Source organism: Lacerta agilis, chromosome 3 (assembly GCF_009819535.1).
Source record: "Lacerta agilis isolate rLacAgi1 chromosome 3, rLacAgi1.pri, whole genome shotgun sequence".
In the NCBI taxonomy this organism is placed as follows: domain Eukaryota; kingdom Metazoa; phylum Chordata; class Lepidosauria; order Squamata; family Lacertidae; genus Lacerta; species Lacerta agilis.
In genome coordinates, this window is record NC_046314.1 from 12,385,007 (window position 1) to 12,405,283 (window position 20,277).

Genomic DNA, 20,277 nt, shown 5'->3' on the forward strand with positions numbered 1-20,277 from the left:
AAGCATTATTTAAGATATTGCATGCAATCAGCTTTAAAGGTGTTTAACTTTGGTTGGCTTATCTTTACTGTGTCATTCTGATTAGGGAATATTTGAATATATATTTTTCTTTGTTAAACTTTGGCTACAGTCCTCAGTGGAGCTTGCACTGTAGTGCAGGCATAGGGGAACTTTGGCCCTCCTGGTGTTGCAGAATTACAACGCCCATCACCCCAGTCCATTGGCCATGATTGCTAGGGCTGATGGGAGATGTAGTTCAGCAACATCTGGCCAGCCAAGGTTCCTCACTCCTGCTTCTGGTGAGCCATTCTTTGGACCAAGTGGCTCCAGACCTTTTCAAAATGGCAACACCCAAGCCCAAATTTTCTTGGTATGGCGACCCGTTGATTTATTGTCACATGAACTGTGTACCTTAGGTCTTTGCCAACCATCAGTTTCATAGATTTTAACTTTTTCTATTTTATAAGCATTATTTGAGGCATCCGAGCAACAATTATTTTTTTTGGCATCCCTATTAATGTGGAATTTCTTGAAATGTCCACAGCACTGACTGGAATGTTAATGAAATCAATAAGATTTTAGAACACAAAAATAAAGAAAACCATCAATTCTAGCACATGGAGGGGCCACCTTATCTAAATTATATAATTTGGTATTTGAATGATTGATATTATTAATCGTATTATAAATTGGTATTGTTATAATGAGGCTATTATTGGATTGGAATTGAAAATGAATAAAAATTATTATCAGCAAAAAAGAGAAGGAACGATTGTATAGAACACAAAAAAGAAAAATAAATGTGCACAGCACTTACAAAGCAATTTGCCATTTATGTTGATGTGAATGTCAGAACCCCAATCACCCAATTGCAAGATATTGCCTTGTAAGCTATAAAACATTATTATAAAATTGATTTAATCTAAAAATGGTTTATATTTTTTTTAAAAATCACAATGAAGTACCCATTTGGGCAAGTATCAGCGAGATGGCTGAGCTTGCATTTTGCCAACAAGTAGGTCAATGCAGGGTTTGATGGCTGTCACCCATGGTCTCAGATCATTATTGATATCTGGCCTGCTGCTGTATTTCATCTTCACAGCAGTCGTTGCTGAAAAATCTGTCTTGCAAAAATCTGTACCACCAAATGGCAGCAGCACAAATACAGCTTCATCAGCAAGGTCAGTGGAAACACAGTAATTTTGGTAACATGAAGCCAGAATTCAGGTAAACGCTCTTCCCAAAATCTATTGTTGTGGGTCTTATGTATCACATGACAATGGGTGGTTCTTCTCGTGCAGTCAAAGACAACTTGGCGACATCACTTGCAAATGAGATTTGCACCCACTTGAACGTCTGTTTCTTTTTTCCAAATACTGTACTCAAACATTTTTATCTGCCATTCCTCCTTCAATGGGAATTTCTCTCCCTTCCAATCTCTGGCAACCAACATTCTCACTGCTGTTGCGTATAAAAACATCATTTTCTTATCACCTGGGATGTCTGTGGACAGAATACCTTGATGGAAGGCTTCTGGTTTCTTGTTGTTGTTTTACAAATGTTTGTTTGAACATTTTCTGGGTTCTATTATTAATGATTTCCTCCCTCATCTTTTATGATAATCCAAATCTTTTAAATCTCCCATTATGTCCAGATTTAACCTTAAACTACAAGTGATCTACTAATGATTTTAACTGTTTACAATGGTCTTTAAGATAAGTTGTAATTTCCCCCCATTCCTGCCAATGTTCTTATCTGTTTACAATTTATCTGTAAATATTCAATAAACCATTTCCATTCCAAAAAAAAAAAACACACCCAACCTGGGGGCTTAATTCATGGACGATGAAATGATCGTGCTACAATGAGTGGTTGTCTGAGGCTCTGAGCATCAAACAGAGTTTCAGAATCATTACCTGAGACATTTTTTTGTCTCTCCCTTCTCTAGCCTATGCACCACAGCACAGCTGTAACGTTAATTGCACGCAATTAAGACAATTTATTGCAAAGATATCAATTAGTAGTAAATTGTGCAGATTCTGCAGGGTCCGTAGCTGGAAATCTGGAATTATTCTTCTGTGCAACGTACTTTTTGCAAATGAGTAACCTTGTTGAATTGCTCTGCTGTTTCTATAAATAAAGATGAGCCAGGCCTCCTGTGGGGCATCGTTAATTATGACTAAATACTGGTATACAATCCCCTTTTCTTAAAGAAATCATTTGCGGTGCTTTACAAATATGGATGACCTTGTCAGAGCAATCCACATATTACAAAACACTTCTGCTGTTCTGACCCCTGAGGAACTGGATGTGGGTGGTACAGCTCATCGGAAGCTACATTTCTAGGAATAAGTAAAACCTCTGTATAAGAATCTCAAATGTAAAATAAATGTTCATAAATGCAGTGCTTTTTTCTAAAAAAAAAAATGTTTAGGGGTACTCTCATTTTGACTCAAGAAAACCACCACTTTATAGTTCAAATTGGAAAAATAAATAAATACAGTAAATGGACACAAAATGTTCACAAAATGTTAGGGGTATGCGTACCCCCCAGAAAAAAGCACTGCATAAACGTACAAAGCAAACACTGGAGCCCTATTTATTCTAGAAAGCTTTCATTTTATGAGACTGTGTTTTGTTTTTATTATTTCTTTAAACTACTGCGCGCCCCCTTTTTTTGCTTTATAAGGTAAAGGTAAAGGGACCCCTGACCATTAGGTCCAGTCGTGAATGACTCTGGGGTTGCGGCGCTCATCTCACTTTACTGGCCGAGGGAGCCGGTGTACAGCTTCCGGGTCATGTGGCCAGCATGACTAAGCCGCTTCTGGCGAACCAGAGCAGCGCACGGAAACACCGTTTACCTTCCCGGCGGAGCGGTACCTATTTATCTACTTGCACTTCATGCTTTCGAACTGCTGGGTTGGCAGGAGCTGAGACCGAGCAACGGGAGCTTACCCCATTGTGGGGATTCGAACTGCCGACCTTCTGATCGGCAAGCCCCAGGCTCTGTGGTTTAACCCACAGCGCCACGCAATTTATACTATGTTACAAAAGCACTTTATATTGTCACAAGCCACCTTGAGTGTGTTTTGACACTTAGAAGGGTGGGATATAAATCTTTAAGCTAAATAAATAAATTGCAGTTTGATAAGTCACCAAGAGGCAGCTGACGGGAGTTGCTGTAACTTTTGCAAGATATTGGTCTGCAGAATGTGAATCTTAATGCGTGAAAAAGTATAACAGCTTACTGTGAAGAGGAGATGCACAGCCCTAGGCTGTAGTCCTTGTATTTTGCCCTGTCTTGCAAAAGTAGCATAGAAAGAAGTTCTCATAGGATATTAGGAAATCTTATTGTCCTATCTCCTGCAACCTACTTTTTAGCTGCCTGAATGGTTTTATTCCTTTCAATTTGATTGTGGCTACATCATGTATTTTCAATCTCCCTGGTCCTGAATGGGATAACTGTGCAGCTGAAGGACCAGGTGCGCAGCCTGGGAGTCATTTTGGACTCACAGCTGTCCATGGAGGCACAGGACAACTCTGTGCCGAGGGCAGATGTCCACCAGCTCCATCTGGTACACAGGCTGAGACCCTACCTGCCCGCAGACTGTCTCGCCAGAGTGATGCATGCTCTAGTTATCTCCCACTTGGACTACTGCAATGCGCTCTACGTGGGGCTACCTTTGAAGGTTACCCGGAAACTACCACCCCCATCATTCAGCCCGGACACTGAGATCCAGTGCCGAGGGCCTTCTGGCGGTTCCCTCACTGCGAGAAGCAAAGCTAAAGGGAACCAGGCAGAGGGCCTTCTCGGTAGTGGCGCCCGCCCTGTGGAACGCCCTCCCATCACAGGTCAAGGAGATAAACAACTACCTGACATTCAGAAAAAACCTGAAGGCAGCCCTTTTCAGGGAAGTTTTTAATGTGTGATATTTTTGTATCTGGTTTTTGTTGGAAGCCGCCCAGAGTGGCTGGGGAAATCCAGCCAGATGGGCGGGGTACAAATAATAAATATTATTATTATTATTATTACATCTAATCCAGAATGCTGCAGGTACACTGGTGAATGAGAGTGGCCGCCGAGACCATATAACACCGGTCCTTACATTGGCTCCCAGTACATTCTGAGCACAATTCAAAGAGTTGGTGCTGACCTTTAAAGCCCTAAATGGCCTCAGCCCAGGATACTTGAAGGAGCGTATCCACTCCCATCTTTCAGCCCAGACACTGAGGTCCAGCTCTGAGGGCCTTCTGCAAGAAGTGAGGTTACAGGGAACCAGGCAGAGGGCCTTCTCGGTGGTGGCGCCCGCCCTGTGGAACGCCCTCCCATCAGATGTCAAGGAAATAAACAACTATCTAACTTTTAGAAGACATCTGAAGGCAGCCCTGTTTAGGGAAGTTTTTAACATTTGATGTTTTATTCTGTTTTTAATCTGTTGGGAACCGCCCAGAGTGGCTGGGGAAACCCAGCCGGATGGGCAGTGTATAAATAATAATTTTAAAAATATATCTGAAATGCCTTTGTTTACCACCCTGAAATCCATTTCTGGATGAAGGATGATTTATAAATTTTAAAAAATAAATAAGCCATCTTGGATCTCGGGGAGATCAGGAGCTTAACTGATATTCCTCCACATAAATGTCATGAGTGCCAGCTCTGTCTCTGGCCACTTCTGTGTCTGTCATTTTTTTGCTCCACCCATCTGCACATGTCTAGTCCCTCTTCCTGGCCCACCCCTCCCTACTTTCCTCTTCATATTCTGGTGGGTTCCCGGGACGTTCCCCCAATATCTACCTACCCCTCACTTTCAAGTGAATCTTCCTGTTGACAGCCAGATTGCTGCAGAGCTGTTTCTGAAGTGGAGGAAACACTGGAAATAAATTCATGTGGAATACGGTTTTGAAAATCTGAGTCTCCGATATAACGCTTGATGGCTCTTTTAAGGTTTGTTTGGTTTGTCATGTCTGCGAGATAGCGGTTATGTCAACAACCAGGCAATTGCCTCTTGTTCAGATTTAATTAACAGATACATCTCAGTGAGAAGAGTCCTCTCTCCCACAGTGGTGATGCGTCATCGAGGAAAAGCGATTTCATAAACTGAAATCCTCTCACTGTCGAGGGGCACAGGTTTCGGGGGAGTTCCCTGATGCTGAGTTTATCCTATCAACTAAAGTAGTTTAGATGCTCTCTGAGAGCTGGGTCAGCCTTAACTGCTGTAAATTATGACTGATGGTCTTCAGTCCTTATAGAAGACAGGTGTCAGTTCAGGGATTCAGATTCCTCCCCCCCCCCTGGCAGTAGATAAGTAGAACAAAGAGAAAGGAGTCTCTTACCAGTTAGAAATTTTAATGATCACGACGAGAGAACAAAGAATCCATTCCAATAGATGAATTTGCTCCCAATTAAGGGTTCCACCCACTTCCCCCCTAGTCACTTCTGTGTCTGGCAACCTAATTTCACAACCACTGTGCTTTCTGTGCTGCCACCTTATCTGCTCTCCTTGACCTTGGGCTGATTGGATGGACTCTTTCCAGCGAAAGTGAGTCTGTTAACTCTCTCTCTCCCAGTTCTTCTTCTCCTAGCTGTTCACCACCCAGTTCTTCCCAACTTCTGTCTTCTGAACTATGTCCCTTTGCAAACCACTGTTCCAAATCTATACTGTCCCACTGGTCCTGGGAAGATTCAGGATCCTGATCAGGAGCGGGGGGGGGGAGGCTCCCACCGTTCCTCATCTGTGCAGCCCTCCTCAGCACAGTCCCTGGCAACAGGCGTGCTTCATCAGTTTATGCCAATAGTGAAATTTCACCATTAGGAATTTCTGGGACTTCCCATGTTGTGTCATAGAAAAAAAGAAGGGCGTCCTTGCTGCTTTTCCTCAGAAGCTCTTCCTCAGTGTGATGTGGGGTGGGGAACATTTTGTGCTGTATTAACACCCGTGATCAGAAGGCATTATGGCATTTTGGAAAGCAGCTTTGCAAGCATGGTAATGATGCTCAAGGGATATGTTCAGCTTGCATTCCAATGTGAACAGACCTGTTCCATACCTCCTTTTTCAATATACATTTTCACATGGATTTGAGTGTTTCTAAAAAATTTCCACAATAACATGGAGTGGGGTGGTGGTGGAACAGACTTTAATATGTGCAACTGGCATGGACTGGAAGTAGACTGAGGAAACCCAGTCAGATGGGTGGGGTATTAATAAATTACTACTACTACTACTACTACTACTACTTCATAAGTTATCAAGCTCCATTGCTTTATCCTTTCCTGAGGGTGTAGGGGGTAACAGAGAAGGACATGTCCCCATATTTCTTACTTCAGTGGAGACAACTTTCCGGCAGGACAAAGACCCAACACACAGTCCAACCATTTCTACTCAAGTTTTGAAGGTTGGGGAACTGGAACAGTTGGGACTTTGTGGTACATTCTGTTCCTTAGAAATGGCTGTTTCAATTCTGTCACCAACTTTGGGTAAAGTTCTGACCATCTGAGGTAAAACGTTGTTTGTGAGATCTTTCCTTGCAGTCAATTTGCATCGGATTAGCAGCTCCGCGGAAGCTGACTTGGTGTCTTTAGAAAACAGAAATGAATCAGTTCTTCTTCGTGATTGCACCAAGGAAGCAAACATTTGGGTTCCTATTCAAGAGAGTGACTAATACCCCAGAAATAGAACAACATCACCTTGGGAACAATCTATGACTGTTCTCTAGCTCATAAGAATTGCCTGGCACAGTTAAATGATTTGACGGTGAGAGCAGTAATCTAAGAGTGTTCTTTGAAAATACCTGGCATTGACGCAGGGATAATCCAGAAGAAAATGGTTTGTGTGAGGCCACTAATCAAATGGTGCTTTTCAAAATGATCATCATAGCACGCAAATGTCCAGAGTGAAACCTGTTTGATTTTGCTTCACTGAATTTATGCCTTTCTTTCTTTCTTTCTTTCTTTCTTTCTTTCTTTCTTTCTTTCTTTCTTTCTTTCTTTCTTTCTTTCATGTGTTCTAGGCTTGCTGGCAGGATCAAGGAAATTTGCTTGACGCAGAGGGCCAGCCCACACACCCACAGCCAAAATGGCCGAAGATGCTGACATGCGCAATGAGTTGGAAGAAATGCAACAGCGTGCTGACCAGATGACCGATGAAGTAAGGGAAATGTGGCTGGAATGATAAGCAGGGAAAAACCACAGCCTCCTCATGCAGCCTGTTGTCTGTAGGCTAAGATCCTCACCCAGATAATTGTAGACTTTTTTCTGTTGGTTCCTGCTTTCTCAGCTCCATCAGAAGTGAGAAAGCTGCTGCTACACCTTCCACCATCCCTAGCCGTTGGCAGGGGGTGGAGGAAGGGTGTGTGGTGGGTGTGGACCGCCCCAGGTGTCACCACTGAGGGGGGGTGACAAAATGCCAGGCGGCACTCACTGCGGGGCCTGCAGCGCACCTGAGCCATGCGTCTCTCCTGGGAGAGATGTGCTGGCTTGGGCGCACGCAGGCTCTGTGCTGCCCAAACGGTCCACCCACTGCCTCCCCCCCAGCTGTAGGGCGGCTAAGTGGGAGGAGGCAGGCAGACTCAAGAGGCCCCCCACCCCTATGAGCAGCTCGCCTGGCCCCTGGGTGCACCGCCCCAGGCTCCCGAGTGGCTTCCTCTGCCTGTGGCCATTGGCCATGCTGGCTGAGACTGATGGGAACTGGAGTCCAACAGCAAGCAGAGAGCCATGGCTTCCCCACCAACTAGAGAGGCAAGGGTTTGAACCTGGGGCCTTCTGCATGAAAAACCAGGTGCTCTACTAATGAGCTGTGACCCTTCTCATGAAGGCAGCAAAGAGTGCAGAAGAGTAATTCCAGAGGGGTTGAAATATTGTCCAGTGACAAGGCCTCTCCCACATTCTGCTGTTGACTTTGTGAAGTCTTCATGTAGGAAGGAAAAATGCCTCTGATGACTTAATTTTAAAAGTGCCTTTTGTTTGTTTACCATATTTTTCGCTCCATAAGACACACTTTTTTCCTCCTAAAAAGTAAGGGGAAATATCTGTGCATCTTATGGAGCAAATGGTGGTCCCTGGAGCTGAATTGTCCAGGGGCCAAAAGAGGATCATGCTTTTTATTTTACAAAGAGAAAAGGGGGTGTTGAAAGGACCCGCTCAGCAGCTGATCAGCAAGAGATCGGGAGAGAGATAAGAGTCCCCGGCTCCCTTTCAGCCCCACCCTCCATTGTTGAATGTGCTGCAGAGGGAGGTTGTTTGTTTCCCCAGCAACATGTGACTGGCTGATTAGATTATCTGTCTGGAAACTGTAGAAAAGGCTCCCTTTCCTTTAGAAGCTGCAGAAATGTGAGTTGAACCCCATAAAACAGAGCTTTTCCTCTTTGCTTTTCCCCCTTTGCAAAAGGAGCTTTGCTTTTCCCCCTTTGCAAAAAAAGCTGCAAAACCTTTAGTTGATCCTCAAAAAAACAGGGTTTTTTGCCTTTGCAAAAAAAGTTGCTAAACTTTTAGCTGATCCTCAAAAAAACAGGGCTTTTAGAGGAAGAAAACCAGGGGAAAATTTTTTTCTGGGTTTCCTCCTCTAAAAACGAGGTGCACCATATGGTCCGGTGCACCCTATGGAGCGAAAAATACGGTAAAACATACCAGAGAGTGCAAATTGAGTCATTTTTCTGTGCCTTTCACTTATGCACCTAGGCAAGCAAAGAAGAGCCTGTGGCCCTCTAGAAGTTGTTGGACCTCAGTTCCCATCAGCCCCAACCAGTATAGCCAGTGACCAGGGATGGTAGGAATTGTAGTCCACCAACATCTGGAGAACTACAGGTTCCTCTTCTCCGTTCTAGGCTTTACAACCAACCAACAAGCTAGGGCATTTAGCTAGTTACAGATCTAACAAGCTTCTTTGGGCAGCCTCTTTGAGCAGTATTTTGGGTGGGGGAAATGTGGCATAAATTATCTAATTAAGCAACCACACATGTACTGCTCATTGAAGGTGTATTGCTCCTTGTGGGATTTAGTCCATGATATGCCGCCATCACAAAGAACTGTAGAACAAAGCTTCTCTCCCATTGGTGATACTTTAAAAAAAAAATGCTTCTCCCAACTAACCTGCGAATTTTTGGCTGTAAAGTTCTCATTACTTCCTCTACTTAGAACCTGGGCAAGAACCTTGTACTTTTCACACACACCCAACCTGAAGCAGCCATAGTCTGTTGTAGTATAGTTGGAAAACAATCAGAAGAGTTAGCATGGTATAGTGTTAGACTAGGACTAGAGGGACCCAGATTCAAACCTTTGCTTCACAAAGCTCACTGGCTGGTTGTGGGCCAATCACTATCTCTTAGCTCAGCCTATGTGACGGGGTTGTTGGGGAAATAAAGTGAGAGGGGGAAGAGAACCATGTAAATAAATTAAAATAAGACAGATGTCATCATTTTTTTTATTTGACTGAGCTCAACGTACATATGCTCTGCATGTTTCTGAGCTGAAACTGTTTAGCAATTCTAACTCTCTTCCTCTGTTTTTTTTTTTAACCCCCATTTCCTTCTCAGTCACTCGAAAGCACTCGTCGTATGCTGCAGCTTGTTGAAGAGGTAAGGAATCCATGTCTTAACTTCAGTGTTTTCTCGGGAATGTTGAGTGGTTTGCAGGAGTTGACCCATCTCAAAGCCCGTGATACAAATGATGACAAAGGTCACACTCATTGCCTCCTGGAGATTGCCCCATCTAGGAAATTGAGCTAAGCAAGCAAGGGGCCGACTCTGCAGATGAGAGCTGGCTGTCAGAGTCTAGAAAGGGCAGCCCACCCCCTCCTTCCCAGGGAAGATGCTGTTAGCCCACAAGGAGAGAGAGAGTTAGAAGGCGGCCAGAGCATTGCCAGGCAGCCAGCAGATAAGCCAGAGTCTGAGGCTGTGTCTTCGGGGAGTGGGGAGGAGGCAAGCCAGTCTAGGAGACTGGAGAAGCTCAGAGAACAACGGAAGGGAAGGAGAAGAAAGGTGGGATTTTGGCGTCCTTCCTGTTGGAGGAGGAACGATGATTCAGACTGATCAACTACTGTTAATGCAAGCAGGCGGGAGCCATGCTCTGGATGTGTTTTTCTTGTATATAAACATACATAAAACTGACGGAGTCATTGCTGCTTATCAGGCTGCTTTCCTGCCAGAGATCGTTATACTCACAAGCACATAGTTTTCTCGTAATATAAAGGGCAATGCCATACAATGGAAAGCTTCCTGCAGCTGCTTTTTGGTGGTGTGGCAGAGGAATACGCAATACCAGAAATGTTGTATTACTTCTGTCCTGTTAAGATGGATAGAGCCAACAACTTTCAATTTGACATCAGTATGAATCCGTCAGATTGACAGGTATCAAAGTCAGCTTTCTCTATGGTGAGTCATGAATTCAGAGCTCTTTTTGTCCATGCTGTCACTTCTGGATGGAGGTGGAAGCTCTCATTGCACCCTCCCTTTCACATGCTATGCTGTCCAGAGTAAATGCAACACAAACCTGCAAGTGCACTCCAGATTGTGCATAAAATAGGCTCCAGCACCACTGCTCATCAACTGATAGGCAATAGAGCTGGATTTGGTGGTCACATACCCGGTGCCTGGGCTGGGCATGGTGTTTTGAAGTCCTGATTTTGGGCCTTCCAAACTCCTAATTTCTTGGCATCGAGTGAGCGACAAGGTGGGCATTCCTACCCCCTGTCAAATTTGGCCCACAAGACTAGACCCTGGCCTGCATGGATCCCAAAGGGTTCACAACCCCTGAGCTACTCTGTCCACCAGCAGCTCTCAGACAAGGATCATTCCCGTTGGCTGCTTTCTGATCTTTCTTACTGGAGATGCCATTGACAGAGCTCAGATACCGGCTGAGTGCAGGCTATTTGCTCTATTGCTGAGTCTCTCCCCTGTTGATGGTGATGTCTTGGCTGTGATCGTGCAGCAAATTTATAACAGGGCACTGGGGCAGAATGAAGGCCTTTTGCAGAGGGGAAGAAGGCAAGTTTCACATATAGGTAGGCGTCACCAAATCTGGAGCAGACATCCTTTCCTATTGAAACATTTGACCTCTGGGCCAAGTCTGGAGGAGAAAAACACGAAGGAAAAGGCCAGTTCTCATGATAAATCAGCTTGGCATTTAAGCATGCTGCTTTTAGAAAAGGACAGCTATCGAGGGAAATGTCATGAACTACTGGTGTTAGGGATGGGCTTAATTTTTGTGCTGTTCTGTTTTTCATTTTTGTAGTGATAAGGATTGGGAGGGCAGAGGAAGCATGTATGGAATCTTCTCCCAAAGAGCAGCACTGTCCTAGCATAAAGCTGCAGTTCTGAGCACACTTACTTAAGAGAGTAAGCTCATTGGCCACTGGAAGGGCCCTAGCTCAGGAGTCTGCATGCATCATCATTGCATGCAGAAGATGCCTGTTTTGAACCCTGGTGCCTCTAGGTGGGGCTGTTAGTATTCCCTGCCTGAAACCATGGAGAGCCACGTCCATTTGGTGTAGACAATACTGAGCTAGATTGAGTCATTAGTCTGATGCAGTGTAAGGAAGCTTCCTATATGCCTAATTGCACATGAGTTAGTGCTGCACATCACCTTTTCCTCTGAAGTCATGACTCTCGTGAAACACACACACAAATGCACACATTATGGCAAAGATTTCCCCCATGTTCACATGCCTCAGTGGAAATGAGAAGGTTTCTTTATGATAGGGGGAAGGTTCTGTGAAAAGGGGCTCCCTTTTTTGCAGGAGTCAAGAAATGAGCAGGAGTGGGTGGCTTCTTGGGGGAGATCATTGCCTTTCAAGTGATTACCTTTCCATATTTTAATGGGCCATTGGGCTACACCAGCCTTTAACCTGGTGCTCTCCAGATCTTTTGGACTACAACTCCAAAACATAGTAGTCCAAACCATGTGGAGAGCACCTAAGTGGTTAAGGCTGGGCTACAGTATGGTGTCAATGCACGCAAATGGTAAATAAGGAGTTCCTTGTACATCTGGGAGGCGCAGGACTGAGAAAATAAATTGTAACTCATGCCTAAGAAATGGTTCTTCAGCCATCCCTGTGTCCTTAGGCAACTGACACATCCTTTTAGTGTCTTCTAACTGTTGGCAATGTCAGGCTGTCCTAATAGTTTAATGTCTCTCCTACCTCAATCAAAACAAAGTTGATACCCCAGAGTAAATGAAATAAAATGTATTTAATTGCCTGCTTTTAGACTGTGTGCTCTGTTCCTCCAGCCAGCAGACATGATATGTTTCCTTTCGATCCTAAGGAGTGCTTATGGGAGATGCTGACATACAAGTGTTTGGAGTGGTTTCTCACACACAATCTCTTGCTGCACAGCCCATCCTGTTCAGGAGGGTCTCCTGACCCGCAGGAGAGGATTTTCATTTCCATGAGCATGTGGGAACAAGGGATGGACAAGTCCTCTTCTACCATCCCCCTTCCACGAGCTCTTCTTAGCAGGGCTGGCCCACCCATGAGGCAGAGGGAAGCAGCAGCCTTGGGCGGCAGAAGCTCCCATGGTGGTACCCCTGTGGGTGCCCCACTGTCCCCCTGCCTCCACTGGTGGCAGAGAAGCAGTGCCACCATCAACACTGATTTCCGGTGAGATCTTGCAAGACCTTGCCAGAACCTACAGTAGGTGCTGCCACTTTGCTCTGCCACTGCACAACCTAGCTAAAGGATGCTTCCGCGGCAGTGGGACAGGGGCAGCAGAGTGGGCTGGCACTTCCTGTTTTGCCTCTCCTTCTTAGGATCCAAGCCTTTCAATTTGCTTAGACAACTTTTGACCCACTAAACTGAAACCATAACATCTCAGAGAGAGAATCTTCTCGTAAATTTCCCGAGAGCTCCCGTGTCCCCCCAGCCTCTCCACTTTTGGAGAAATTCTGCCTCCCTCAACAGAGAGTGTTCAGTGAAATCTTCCGCTCCCTGTGCCTGTTTGACTCAGCATGGGTATTTGTGAAGGCCATTCTCCGTCAAACTATGTGTGGCATTCACTAACCAAGGTTCAGATTCTGTTTCCAGTTCTCACTCAAGCAGAGACTGTTCTTTGTCTTGTCCACATTCCTGCCTCTGCCTTCCTTCACCTTAATCTTGATTTCTGTTTTTTTTTTTTTAATATTGTATTTATTTACCCTTATCGGGACACGGGTGGCACTGCGGTCTAAAGCAGTGAGCCTCTTGGCTTTGGCGATCGGAAGGTCGGCAGTTCGAATCCGCGTGGCGGCGTGAGCTCCTGTTGCTCTGTCCCAGCTTTTGCCAAGCTAGCAGTTTGAAAGCACACCAGTGCAAGTAGATAAATAGGTACCGCTGAGGTGGGAAGGTAAACGACGTTTCCGTGCTCTTTGGCTTCCATCACAGTGTTCTGTTGCACCAGAAGCGGTTTATTCCTGCTGGCCACATGACCCGGAAAGCTGTCTGTGGACAAACGCCGGCTCCCTCGCTCTGAAAGCAAGATGAGCGCCGCAACCCCATAGTCGCCTTTGAGTGGACTTAACCATCCAGGGGTCCTTTAACTTTTTTTACCTGTAGAATATCACCCACAAAATTGCTGCTCACATCAACAATAGCCTCATTACACAAGTTATGAGTAGTCAAATATTTGATCCTGTGCTCTGACAGGTCAGACTAATTGAGTTCAATGGAAATTTGAGTGGACTTAACTGTCCAGGGACCTTTACCTTTACCTTTTTTTTACCTTATTTACCCCTAGTGAGTAGCCACATAAGCATACAGAAGCAATAATAATAATAATAATAATAATAATAATAATAATAATATTTATACCCTGCCCATCTGGCTGAGTTTCCTCAGCCACTCTGTGCAGCTCCCAACAGAATATCACAAAACACGAAGCAGGGCCTCATGCCAGTGGTAGGTGGCAGAGGGGGGAACTGGTGGAGCAATGAATGAAAACTAACTTGGTGAGTGTGCTTATGCATCACAACGCTCTGTCCTCCACCCACGCAAGCAAAAGATATTGCTGAAGTTTAATAATACATTGCAGCCAGGGTGGAAAGCAGTGCCAATGAGGGGTGCAGTCCAGATAGACTGGGTGTGGCCTGAAGCAGAACCAAACACAGAACCCTTGAAGGCCACATTCTGAAGTTCTCCATCCCTGCCTCACATGAACACCCTACCAGATAGTCATGCCCTGTACGAGAAGGAAGAAGATGTGGTCTTATTCCCCCATCATCTGTAGGAGAGAGACTAGAGGAGAATATTGTCCAAATGAGGCCTAGGTCCACAAATACAATTAGTCCAAGGGTTGCACATATTTGATATGAACCATTTCTTAGCTGTTTTGCCCACCTTGGCATTAGCAGTTCTGTTTCCATTGCATTTCAAGGGTGTCACGATTGGGGGGGGGAGGAAGAAGATCAGAGCTGCTGCCATTTTGTTTTCTGTCCTGGGGTACATTTTGGGAAGTTCAGAATAGCTACCACCATAAAACATTGCAGCCACTGGTGGAGTGTGGGTGGAGCGCACCGCCCCCAGCAGCACCATCCCGGTGGGGTGCCATCGTGGCTGCCCCCCCGGCCCGTGCTGGGCACCACACCCCCGCAGGCAGTGTGCCACGCCCCCATGATGCACACCATCCCCGCCCCCACCTGCTCTCCGCCGCCCCCGCCCCCCCGGTGCCAGAGCATGAAGCTCCACCACTAATGGCAGCTACAGAAAAAGACAACCTTTGACAGAATGGGTGAACCGTTCCTTCAACAACTCATTTCATTGGAGAGGTGCAGTCCAGACAAAGGGCAGTGACTTGTTAAAAATCTAAAGTCACACAGGGCTATTCCATGCAGCTCTGTTCTTAAACCTGAGCTACCAGGGGAAACTCCCCTGTTTCTTTCCTTCTTTTATAACAATGTCTTGCAAAAAAGCTAAGGATGATTTATTCGAAAGTAGACCCCAAGGTTTAAAAATGCTGCTTAGGGGCTAGAGAGGCATTGGAGGTTAACGAAGTACACCTATGTATGTATGTATGCATGTATGTATGTATGTATGTATGTATGTTTAATCAGAGGTAAGAATAATTGAGTTCAATGGAAATTGCTCCCACGCAGACATGCTGAGGAATGAGTGGGGGGAGGGATGAAAAAACAAAGTGGGGAGATGGACCATTTCACCTTGAATCACGGGGTCCATTTCACAGATTTTAAAGCACTGTTTCTCCCCAGCCCCAAAATTTGGTTCACACATCCAGTTTTTTGAAGACGAGCCTTGCTTTTCCTTTTCAAACTGTCAAGTATTGCAGTGAATACTAATGCAGTAGAGAATCTTCCGTTTATTTCATAGTGTTAATGGATGCGATTGAGGAATTAGATTCATTTTGCATTGAAAGCCGAACCTACCTAATTCACATTCCCCCGAAACAAGATGCGAACCGAAACACAGCAATCCCTCAAAATTCACATTTTTCTGAATTTTGTAATGGAGTTCCCCAGCAGAGCAATGTGTTCAAATATGCATATGCCAAGGTAAAATGTGCATTAAAATGCATGTATTAGTGACAATAACATGCAGAAATGCATTATATCAGGGAAAATAGAAATGTTGGTGAAAATTTAAAATTTTAAAATGTGTATATTGGGATAAATTTTCACTAAAATGCTGATGACTTCTTTTTTTAAAAAAAACAAACATTGCAAGCAAATGTGGAAATGCGAAGAAGTGAATTTAAGATTGGAAAAATGAGAAACTAAAAGAAACCAACTGACAACTTCATCATCTCTCATGTGATGGGTTCCTGTTGTTTCACTTATCCCTTGCCATTCCTTTCACTGCTGATCTTTGAGCTTCTAATTTATTCCAGATCAAGGGCTGCTTGTTCTCCCACTAATTTCTTTCTTTCTTTCTCTATCTCTGTCTCTTTCTTTCATCTTCTTATTCTTACTGGAATGTAGAGCAAAGATGCTGGTATCAGGACCTTGGTTATGTTGGATGAGCAAGGAGGTAAGTTCAGATCATTTTAATAATAATAATAATAATAATAATAATAATAATAATAATAATAATAATAATAATTTTATTACTTGTGCCCCGCCCATCTGACTGGGTTACCCCAGCCACTCTGGGAAGCTTCCAACAAAGTTGAGAAGTCGAAAGCATCTTTTCAATGTAGCGAATGCTTAACTGTAGATATCTTTTAAAGGTATCAGTAACGCATGCATGTACGAACCTGGTTACCAGTGACAGAAAGCTGAAAAATTCTTTTCCCAGCACCCATCAGAATCAACAGGAATTCCTGAACCCAACATTTGCAAAATAACCCCCCTGCTTTTTAAGTGTGTGGTTTGAAGACTGTAGCCTTTCAATTTCGCCCATGCTTATCTACGCAAAGGATCTGTAAGCCAAAGCTCCACACGTCTGCAGTGCGCCTACAGAATTCTGCACAACCTGAGGTTGCCCCATCATCTTCGATGTCAACAAACATAAGCCTTTGCACGCATGGAACATGGACAACTTTGGACAGAATAGGGCACATTCACCTCGCTGTTGGCTCACTAGAGCTCTCCCCAGAGTAGCTACAGTAAATCGAGGCAAGGGTGCTTAGCAGTTCATAATCGGTTTGACTGATTGAAGCTCCGTTGCACTCCTAAGTACAGGTTGCTTGGGGGATCAAATTCTCTAAACTCTGGATTTAAGAAGTAATCTCGATATTCAATTCCTACGGAGCATTGAGAGCAAAGCTGGATATCGAGAGCATGCAACCATATTGCACAGAGGCAGGTGACAAGATTTTGAAAGGGATCACCGCACCATTTTCAGTGTTATTTAACCAAATTTGTATCACTTTAAAAAAAAAAAAGCATTGTGCAGGTTGGATAAATGCGATTTGGGGAAAATGTGGTCTGCCTATTGTGTGCAGTTGGAGTAGCTGTGCCTCTGCTGTCTTTGGGGACCCCTCCTGTCATTTGTGCCTTGCAATGTACCCCTCAGCAGATGATCCGATTAATGAAACCGTTTGTTAACCTTGCCATGTGATCTTTTTCCAGATGACGCTGACAGCAGAAGTTACTTAGGATTATTAGGTGTTATATAGAGGATTCCGATATGGATCATTGGAATGTGCAGATGACAAAGAGTATCACATTCCTTTGTGTGCCATACCGCCTTTCCCCTGCCCGGTTTCTTAAGGAACCCTGTTTACTTTAACGCTGCGAGTAATTTGCAAGACAGAAGCTTCCTGAGTCAACTTCAGTGAAAGCACTATACAGTATAGGAGAACAAGGGTTTATTTCTGGCATAGAGAGCAAGTGCCTTTGAGATCATCAGTGCAGTGGTAAATCACAAAGCACCTCCATGAAGCCTCTTAGTTCTCTTGCTGATATCTTGAGGAATTCATTTGTGTGTGAAGACCCCCAAAACCACCCCCAAAATAAAGACACAATAGACACAGAATTTAGTTTAAGGTTTTTGGCATTAATTTTGTCCACAACTTTATTGATTACAGCAGGGGTCAGCAACCTTTTTCAGCCGTGGGCCGGTCCACCGTCCCTCAGACCATGTGGTGGGCTGGACTATATTTTTTGGGGGGGGGGAATGAACGAATTCCTATGCCCCACAAATAACCCAGAGATGCATTTTAAATAAAAGCACACATTCTACTCATGTAAAAACACCAGGCAGGCCCCACAAATAACCCAGAGATGCATTTTAAATAAAAGCACACATTCTACTCATGTAAAAACACCAGGCAGGCCCCACAAATAACCCAGAGATGCATTTTAAATAAAAGGACGCATTCTACTCATGTAAAAACATGCTGATTCCCGGACCACCCGCGGGCCAGATTGAGAAGGCGATTGGGTCGCATCCTGCCCCCAGGCCTTAGGTTGCCTACCCCTGGATTACAGCATGTGAGTGGTTGCTTAGGCATTGGTTCCAGACTACCTGAACCTGCACAGTGGCAGGAACAGGACTAACACTGGGCACCACCATATGTCAGTAAGGGAAAGCATCCTGGGGGAGCGAGAAGCTGGCTTCGATCTCACAGCTCACCCCCCAGATGCTCCCAGGCGCTCTGGCATGGCCCTAGCCCCTTGGCAGATAGCATAATTGGGGCAGATTGCGTAAGACCCTATGTTCAATCTTGGGTAGGATTTCAGGGTCCTGGTTGGAGTGAGCTTGTTGTGGAATGGGTTCTCTCACCCATTCCACAACAAGCTCACTCCAACCAGGACCCTGAAACTTTTATTTGATTTTACTCATCAAAGGTTAAAGCCAAATAACCAGAAAAAGAAGCACAGCTTGCTTAGGTTGATATGCAATAGCTTTCCTTCATTTGAATGTAGCCAATGAGCATGAGTGTTTAGAGAGCCAATCAGGTGTTATGAGCCATCAAACCTCAGAAATACACTTTCCCCAAAAGGTTTCCACAATTTTGGCCACTAGTGTAGCTGTGCTAGAGAGAACATAATGTGCAGCGCTGTCCTAAACACATTTACTTAGAAGTAAGTCCCACTAATCAATAGATTTTACCCCGTAAAAAGCATGTTCGGTACTGCAGCCATAGGTTCCCATTCCAAAAACATATAATTCAGTCACTGTGGCTGTGTTACATTGTGTTATATTTGGGGTCAAAACTGGATTAAGTCCAAGCACTTTTGGTTTAATTGGAGTTTACTAGGTCTTAATTTGCAGCAGGTCTTGGTTTTGCTGAATTCTGGGACACACTTTCAGTCCCAGGCTCGTCCCCACAATATACAAAGTAAACAACAAAAGGCCTCTGAGCATGTAGAGAGAGCTTAGCCTTCGTAATTGAATAATGTTGAAGTGAGCATGCAGCAAGTGATTAGGGACATGGAAATCATGCAGGAGAGCCTGGTTTCCAGGCATTCATGAGCCACAGCACCTTTCTGTGTGGCAAAATTAATTGTCTGTTGCATCAGGCGTTCTTCCTGCGCATTCTCTCTACTCCTGGCAATTGTCCCTTAGCCGGCTGCTCACGTCTTGAAATAGAAACAGGCCAGCTGCTTGCTTCTACTCCAAAGCCACCTGAACATTGCCCTACACTGAGGTCATCCTCCTGCAGCTAACTAAGCTGGCTTCCTGGAAGATTTGCACGGGCGGAGCAATGTAAAGCTGCCCTCGTGGCAAGCAAACTCTGCCCTGACGTGCCTGACTCTTCCTCTCTTGTTCTCTCACCCATTCCACAACAAGCTCACTCCAACCAGGACCCTGAAACTTTTATTTGATTTTACTCATTATATTTCTATGCTGCTTTTCATTCATGTGAATCGCAAAGCGGCTTGCAAGCAAGCAATAACTGTAACATAATGGAACGTCGGAAATGCAATGTCAATCATATAGAACGATTGACAAATCGTCAGTAAAACAATTGCAATCTGCCCCAATTATGCTATTGGCTAAACAGCTAAAAAAAATAAGCTAAACAGCACAATTACAACATAATTCTTATTACAGTCGTATCTTGGAAGTCAAACAGAATCCATTCTGGAAGTCCATTCGACTTCCAAAACATTCAGAAACCAAAGTGCGGCTTCCGATTGGCTGCAGGAAGCTCCTACAGCCAATCGCAAGCCATGGAAGCTACGTTGGATGTTGGGCTTCTAAAGGAATGTTCAAAAACCGGAACACTCTCTTCTGGGTCTCGATCGTTCAGGAGCTGATTTGTTTGTGAGCCAAGGCATTTGAGATCCAAGGTACGACGGTATAGGATTCACAAAGCACTATTGTTCCCGGTCTCAGAAACTAGTCTACCAGTGCTTGTTGTACAGAGGAGGACCTTGTAAAAGCTCAAGGGCCTTGATTTCCTCCGCTATGAACATGGATGGAAATTTCTCTTTATGTTCTCATGTCTTCCTCTGTTCCATGGATAGTTAAGGCACCCAGAAGCTGCTGGACTCAAACTCTCATAATCACTAACAACTGGCTATGTGGTTTGGGGTTGATATGAGCTGTGCATCCTAGTTCAGGAGTAGGCAACATGGTGCCCTGCAGGGTACCACTCCCATCAACCCCAGCCAGCATGGCCAATGATCAGAAGGGATGGCAGTTGTTATCCAGAACATCTGGGGATCACCGCATGGGCTACCCCTGTCCTAGTTTATGTAGCCGAGACCAGCAGGTGCTCTGCATGCTTAAGACCAGGGGTTAGCAAACTTTTTCTGCAGGGGGCCGGTCCACTGTCCCTCAGAACTTGGGGGGGGGGGAGACTATATTTTGAAAAAAAATCTGAACAAATTCCTTTGCCCCACAAATAACCCAGAGATGCATTTTAAATAAAAGGACACATTCTACTCATGTAAAATCACGCTGATTC

At 44.7% G+C, this 20,277-nt stretch overlaps 1 protein-coding gene across 2 annotated transcripts in view; it reads left to right on the plus strand.

The window, feature by feature from the left end:
• SNAP25 (synaptosome associated protein 25) overlaps window positions 1-20,277 on the plus strand; it is a 74,017-nt gene that overhangs the window by 39,820 nt on the left and 13,920 nt on the right. For both annotated transcript variants that reach the window (XM_033142859.1, XM_033142858.1), the window contains exons 2-4: window positions 7,009-7,145; window positions 9,529-9,570; window positions 15,896-15,944. In XM_033142859.1, coding sequence (XP_032998750.1) covers window positions 7,074-7,145; window positions 9,529-9,570; window positions 15,896-15,944 — 163 coding nt within the window. In that variant the 5' untranslated portion in view covers window positions 7,009-7,073. The remainder of the gene's footprint in view (window positions 1-7,008; window positions 7,146-9,528; window positions 9,571-15,895; window positions 15,945-20,277) is intronic.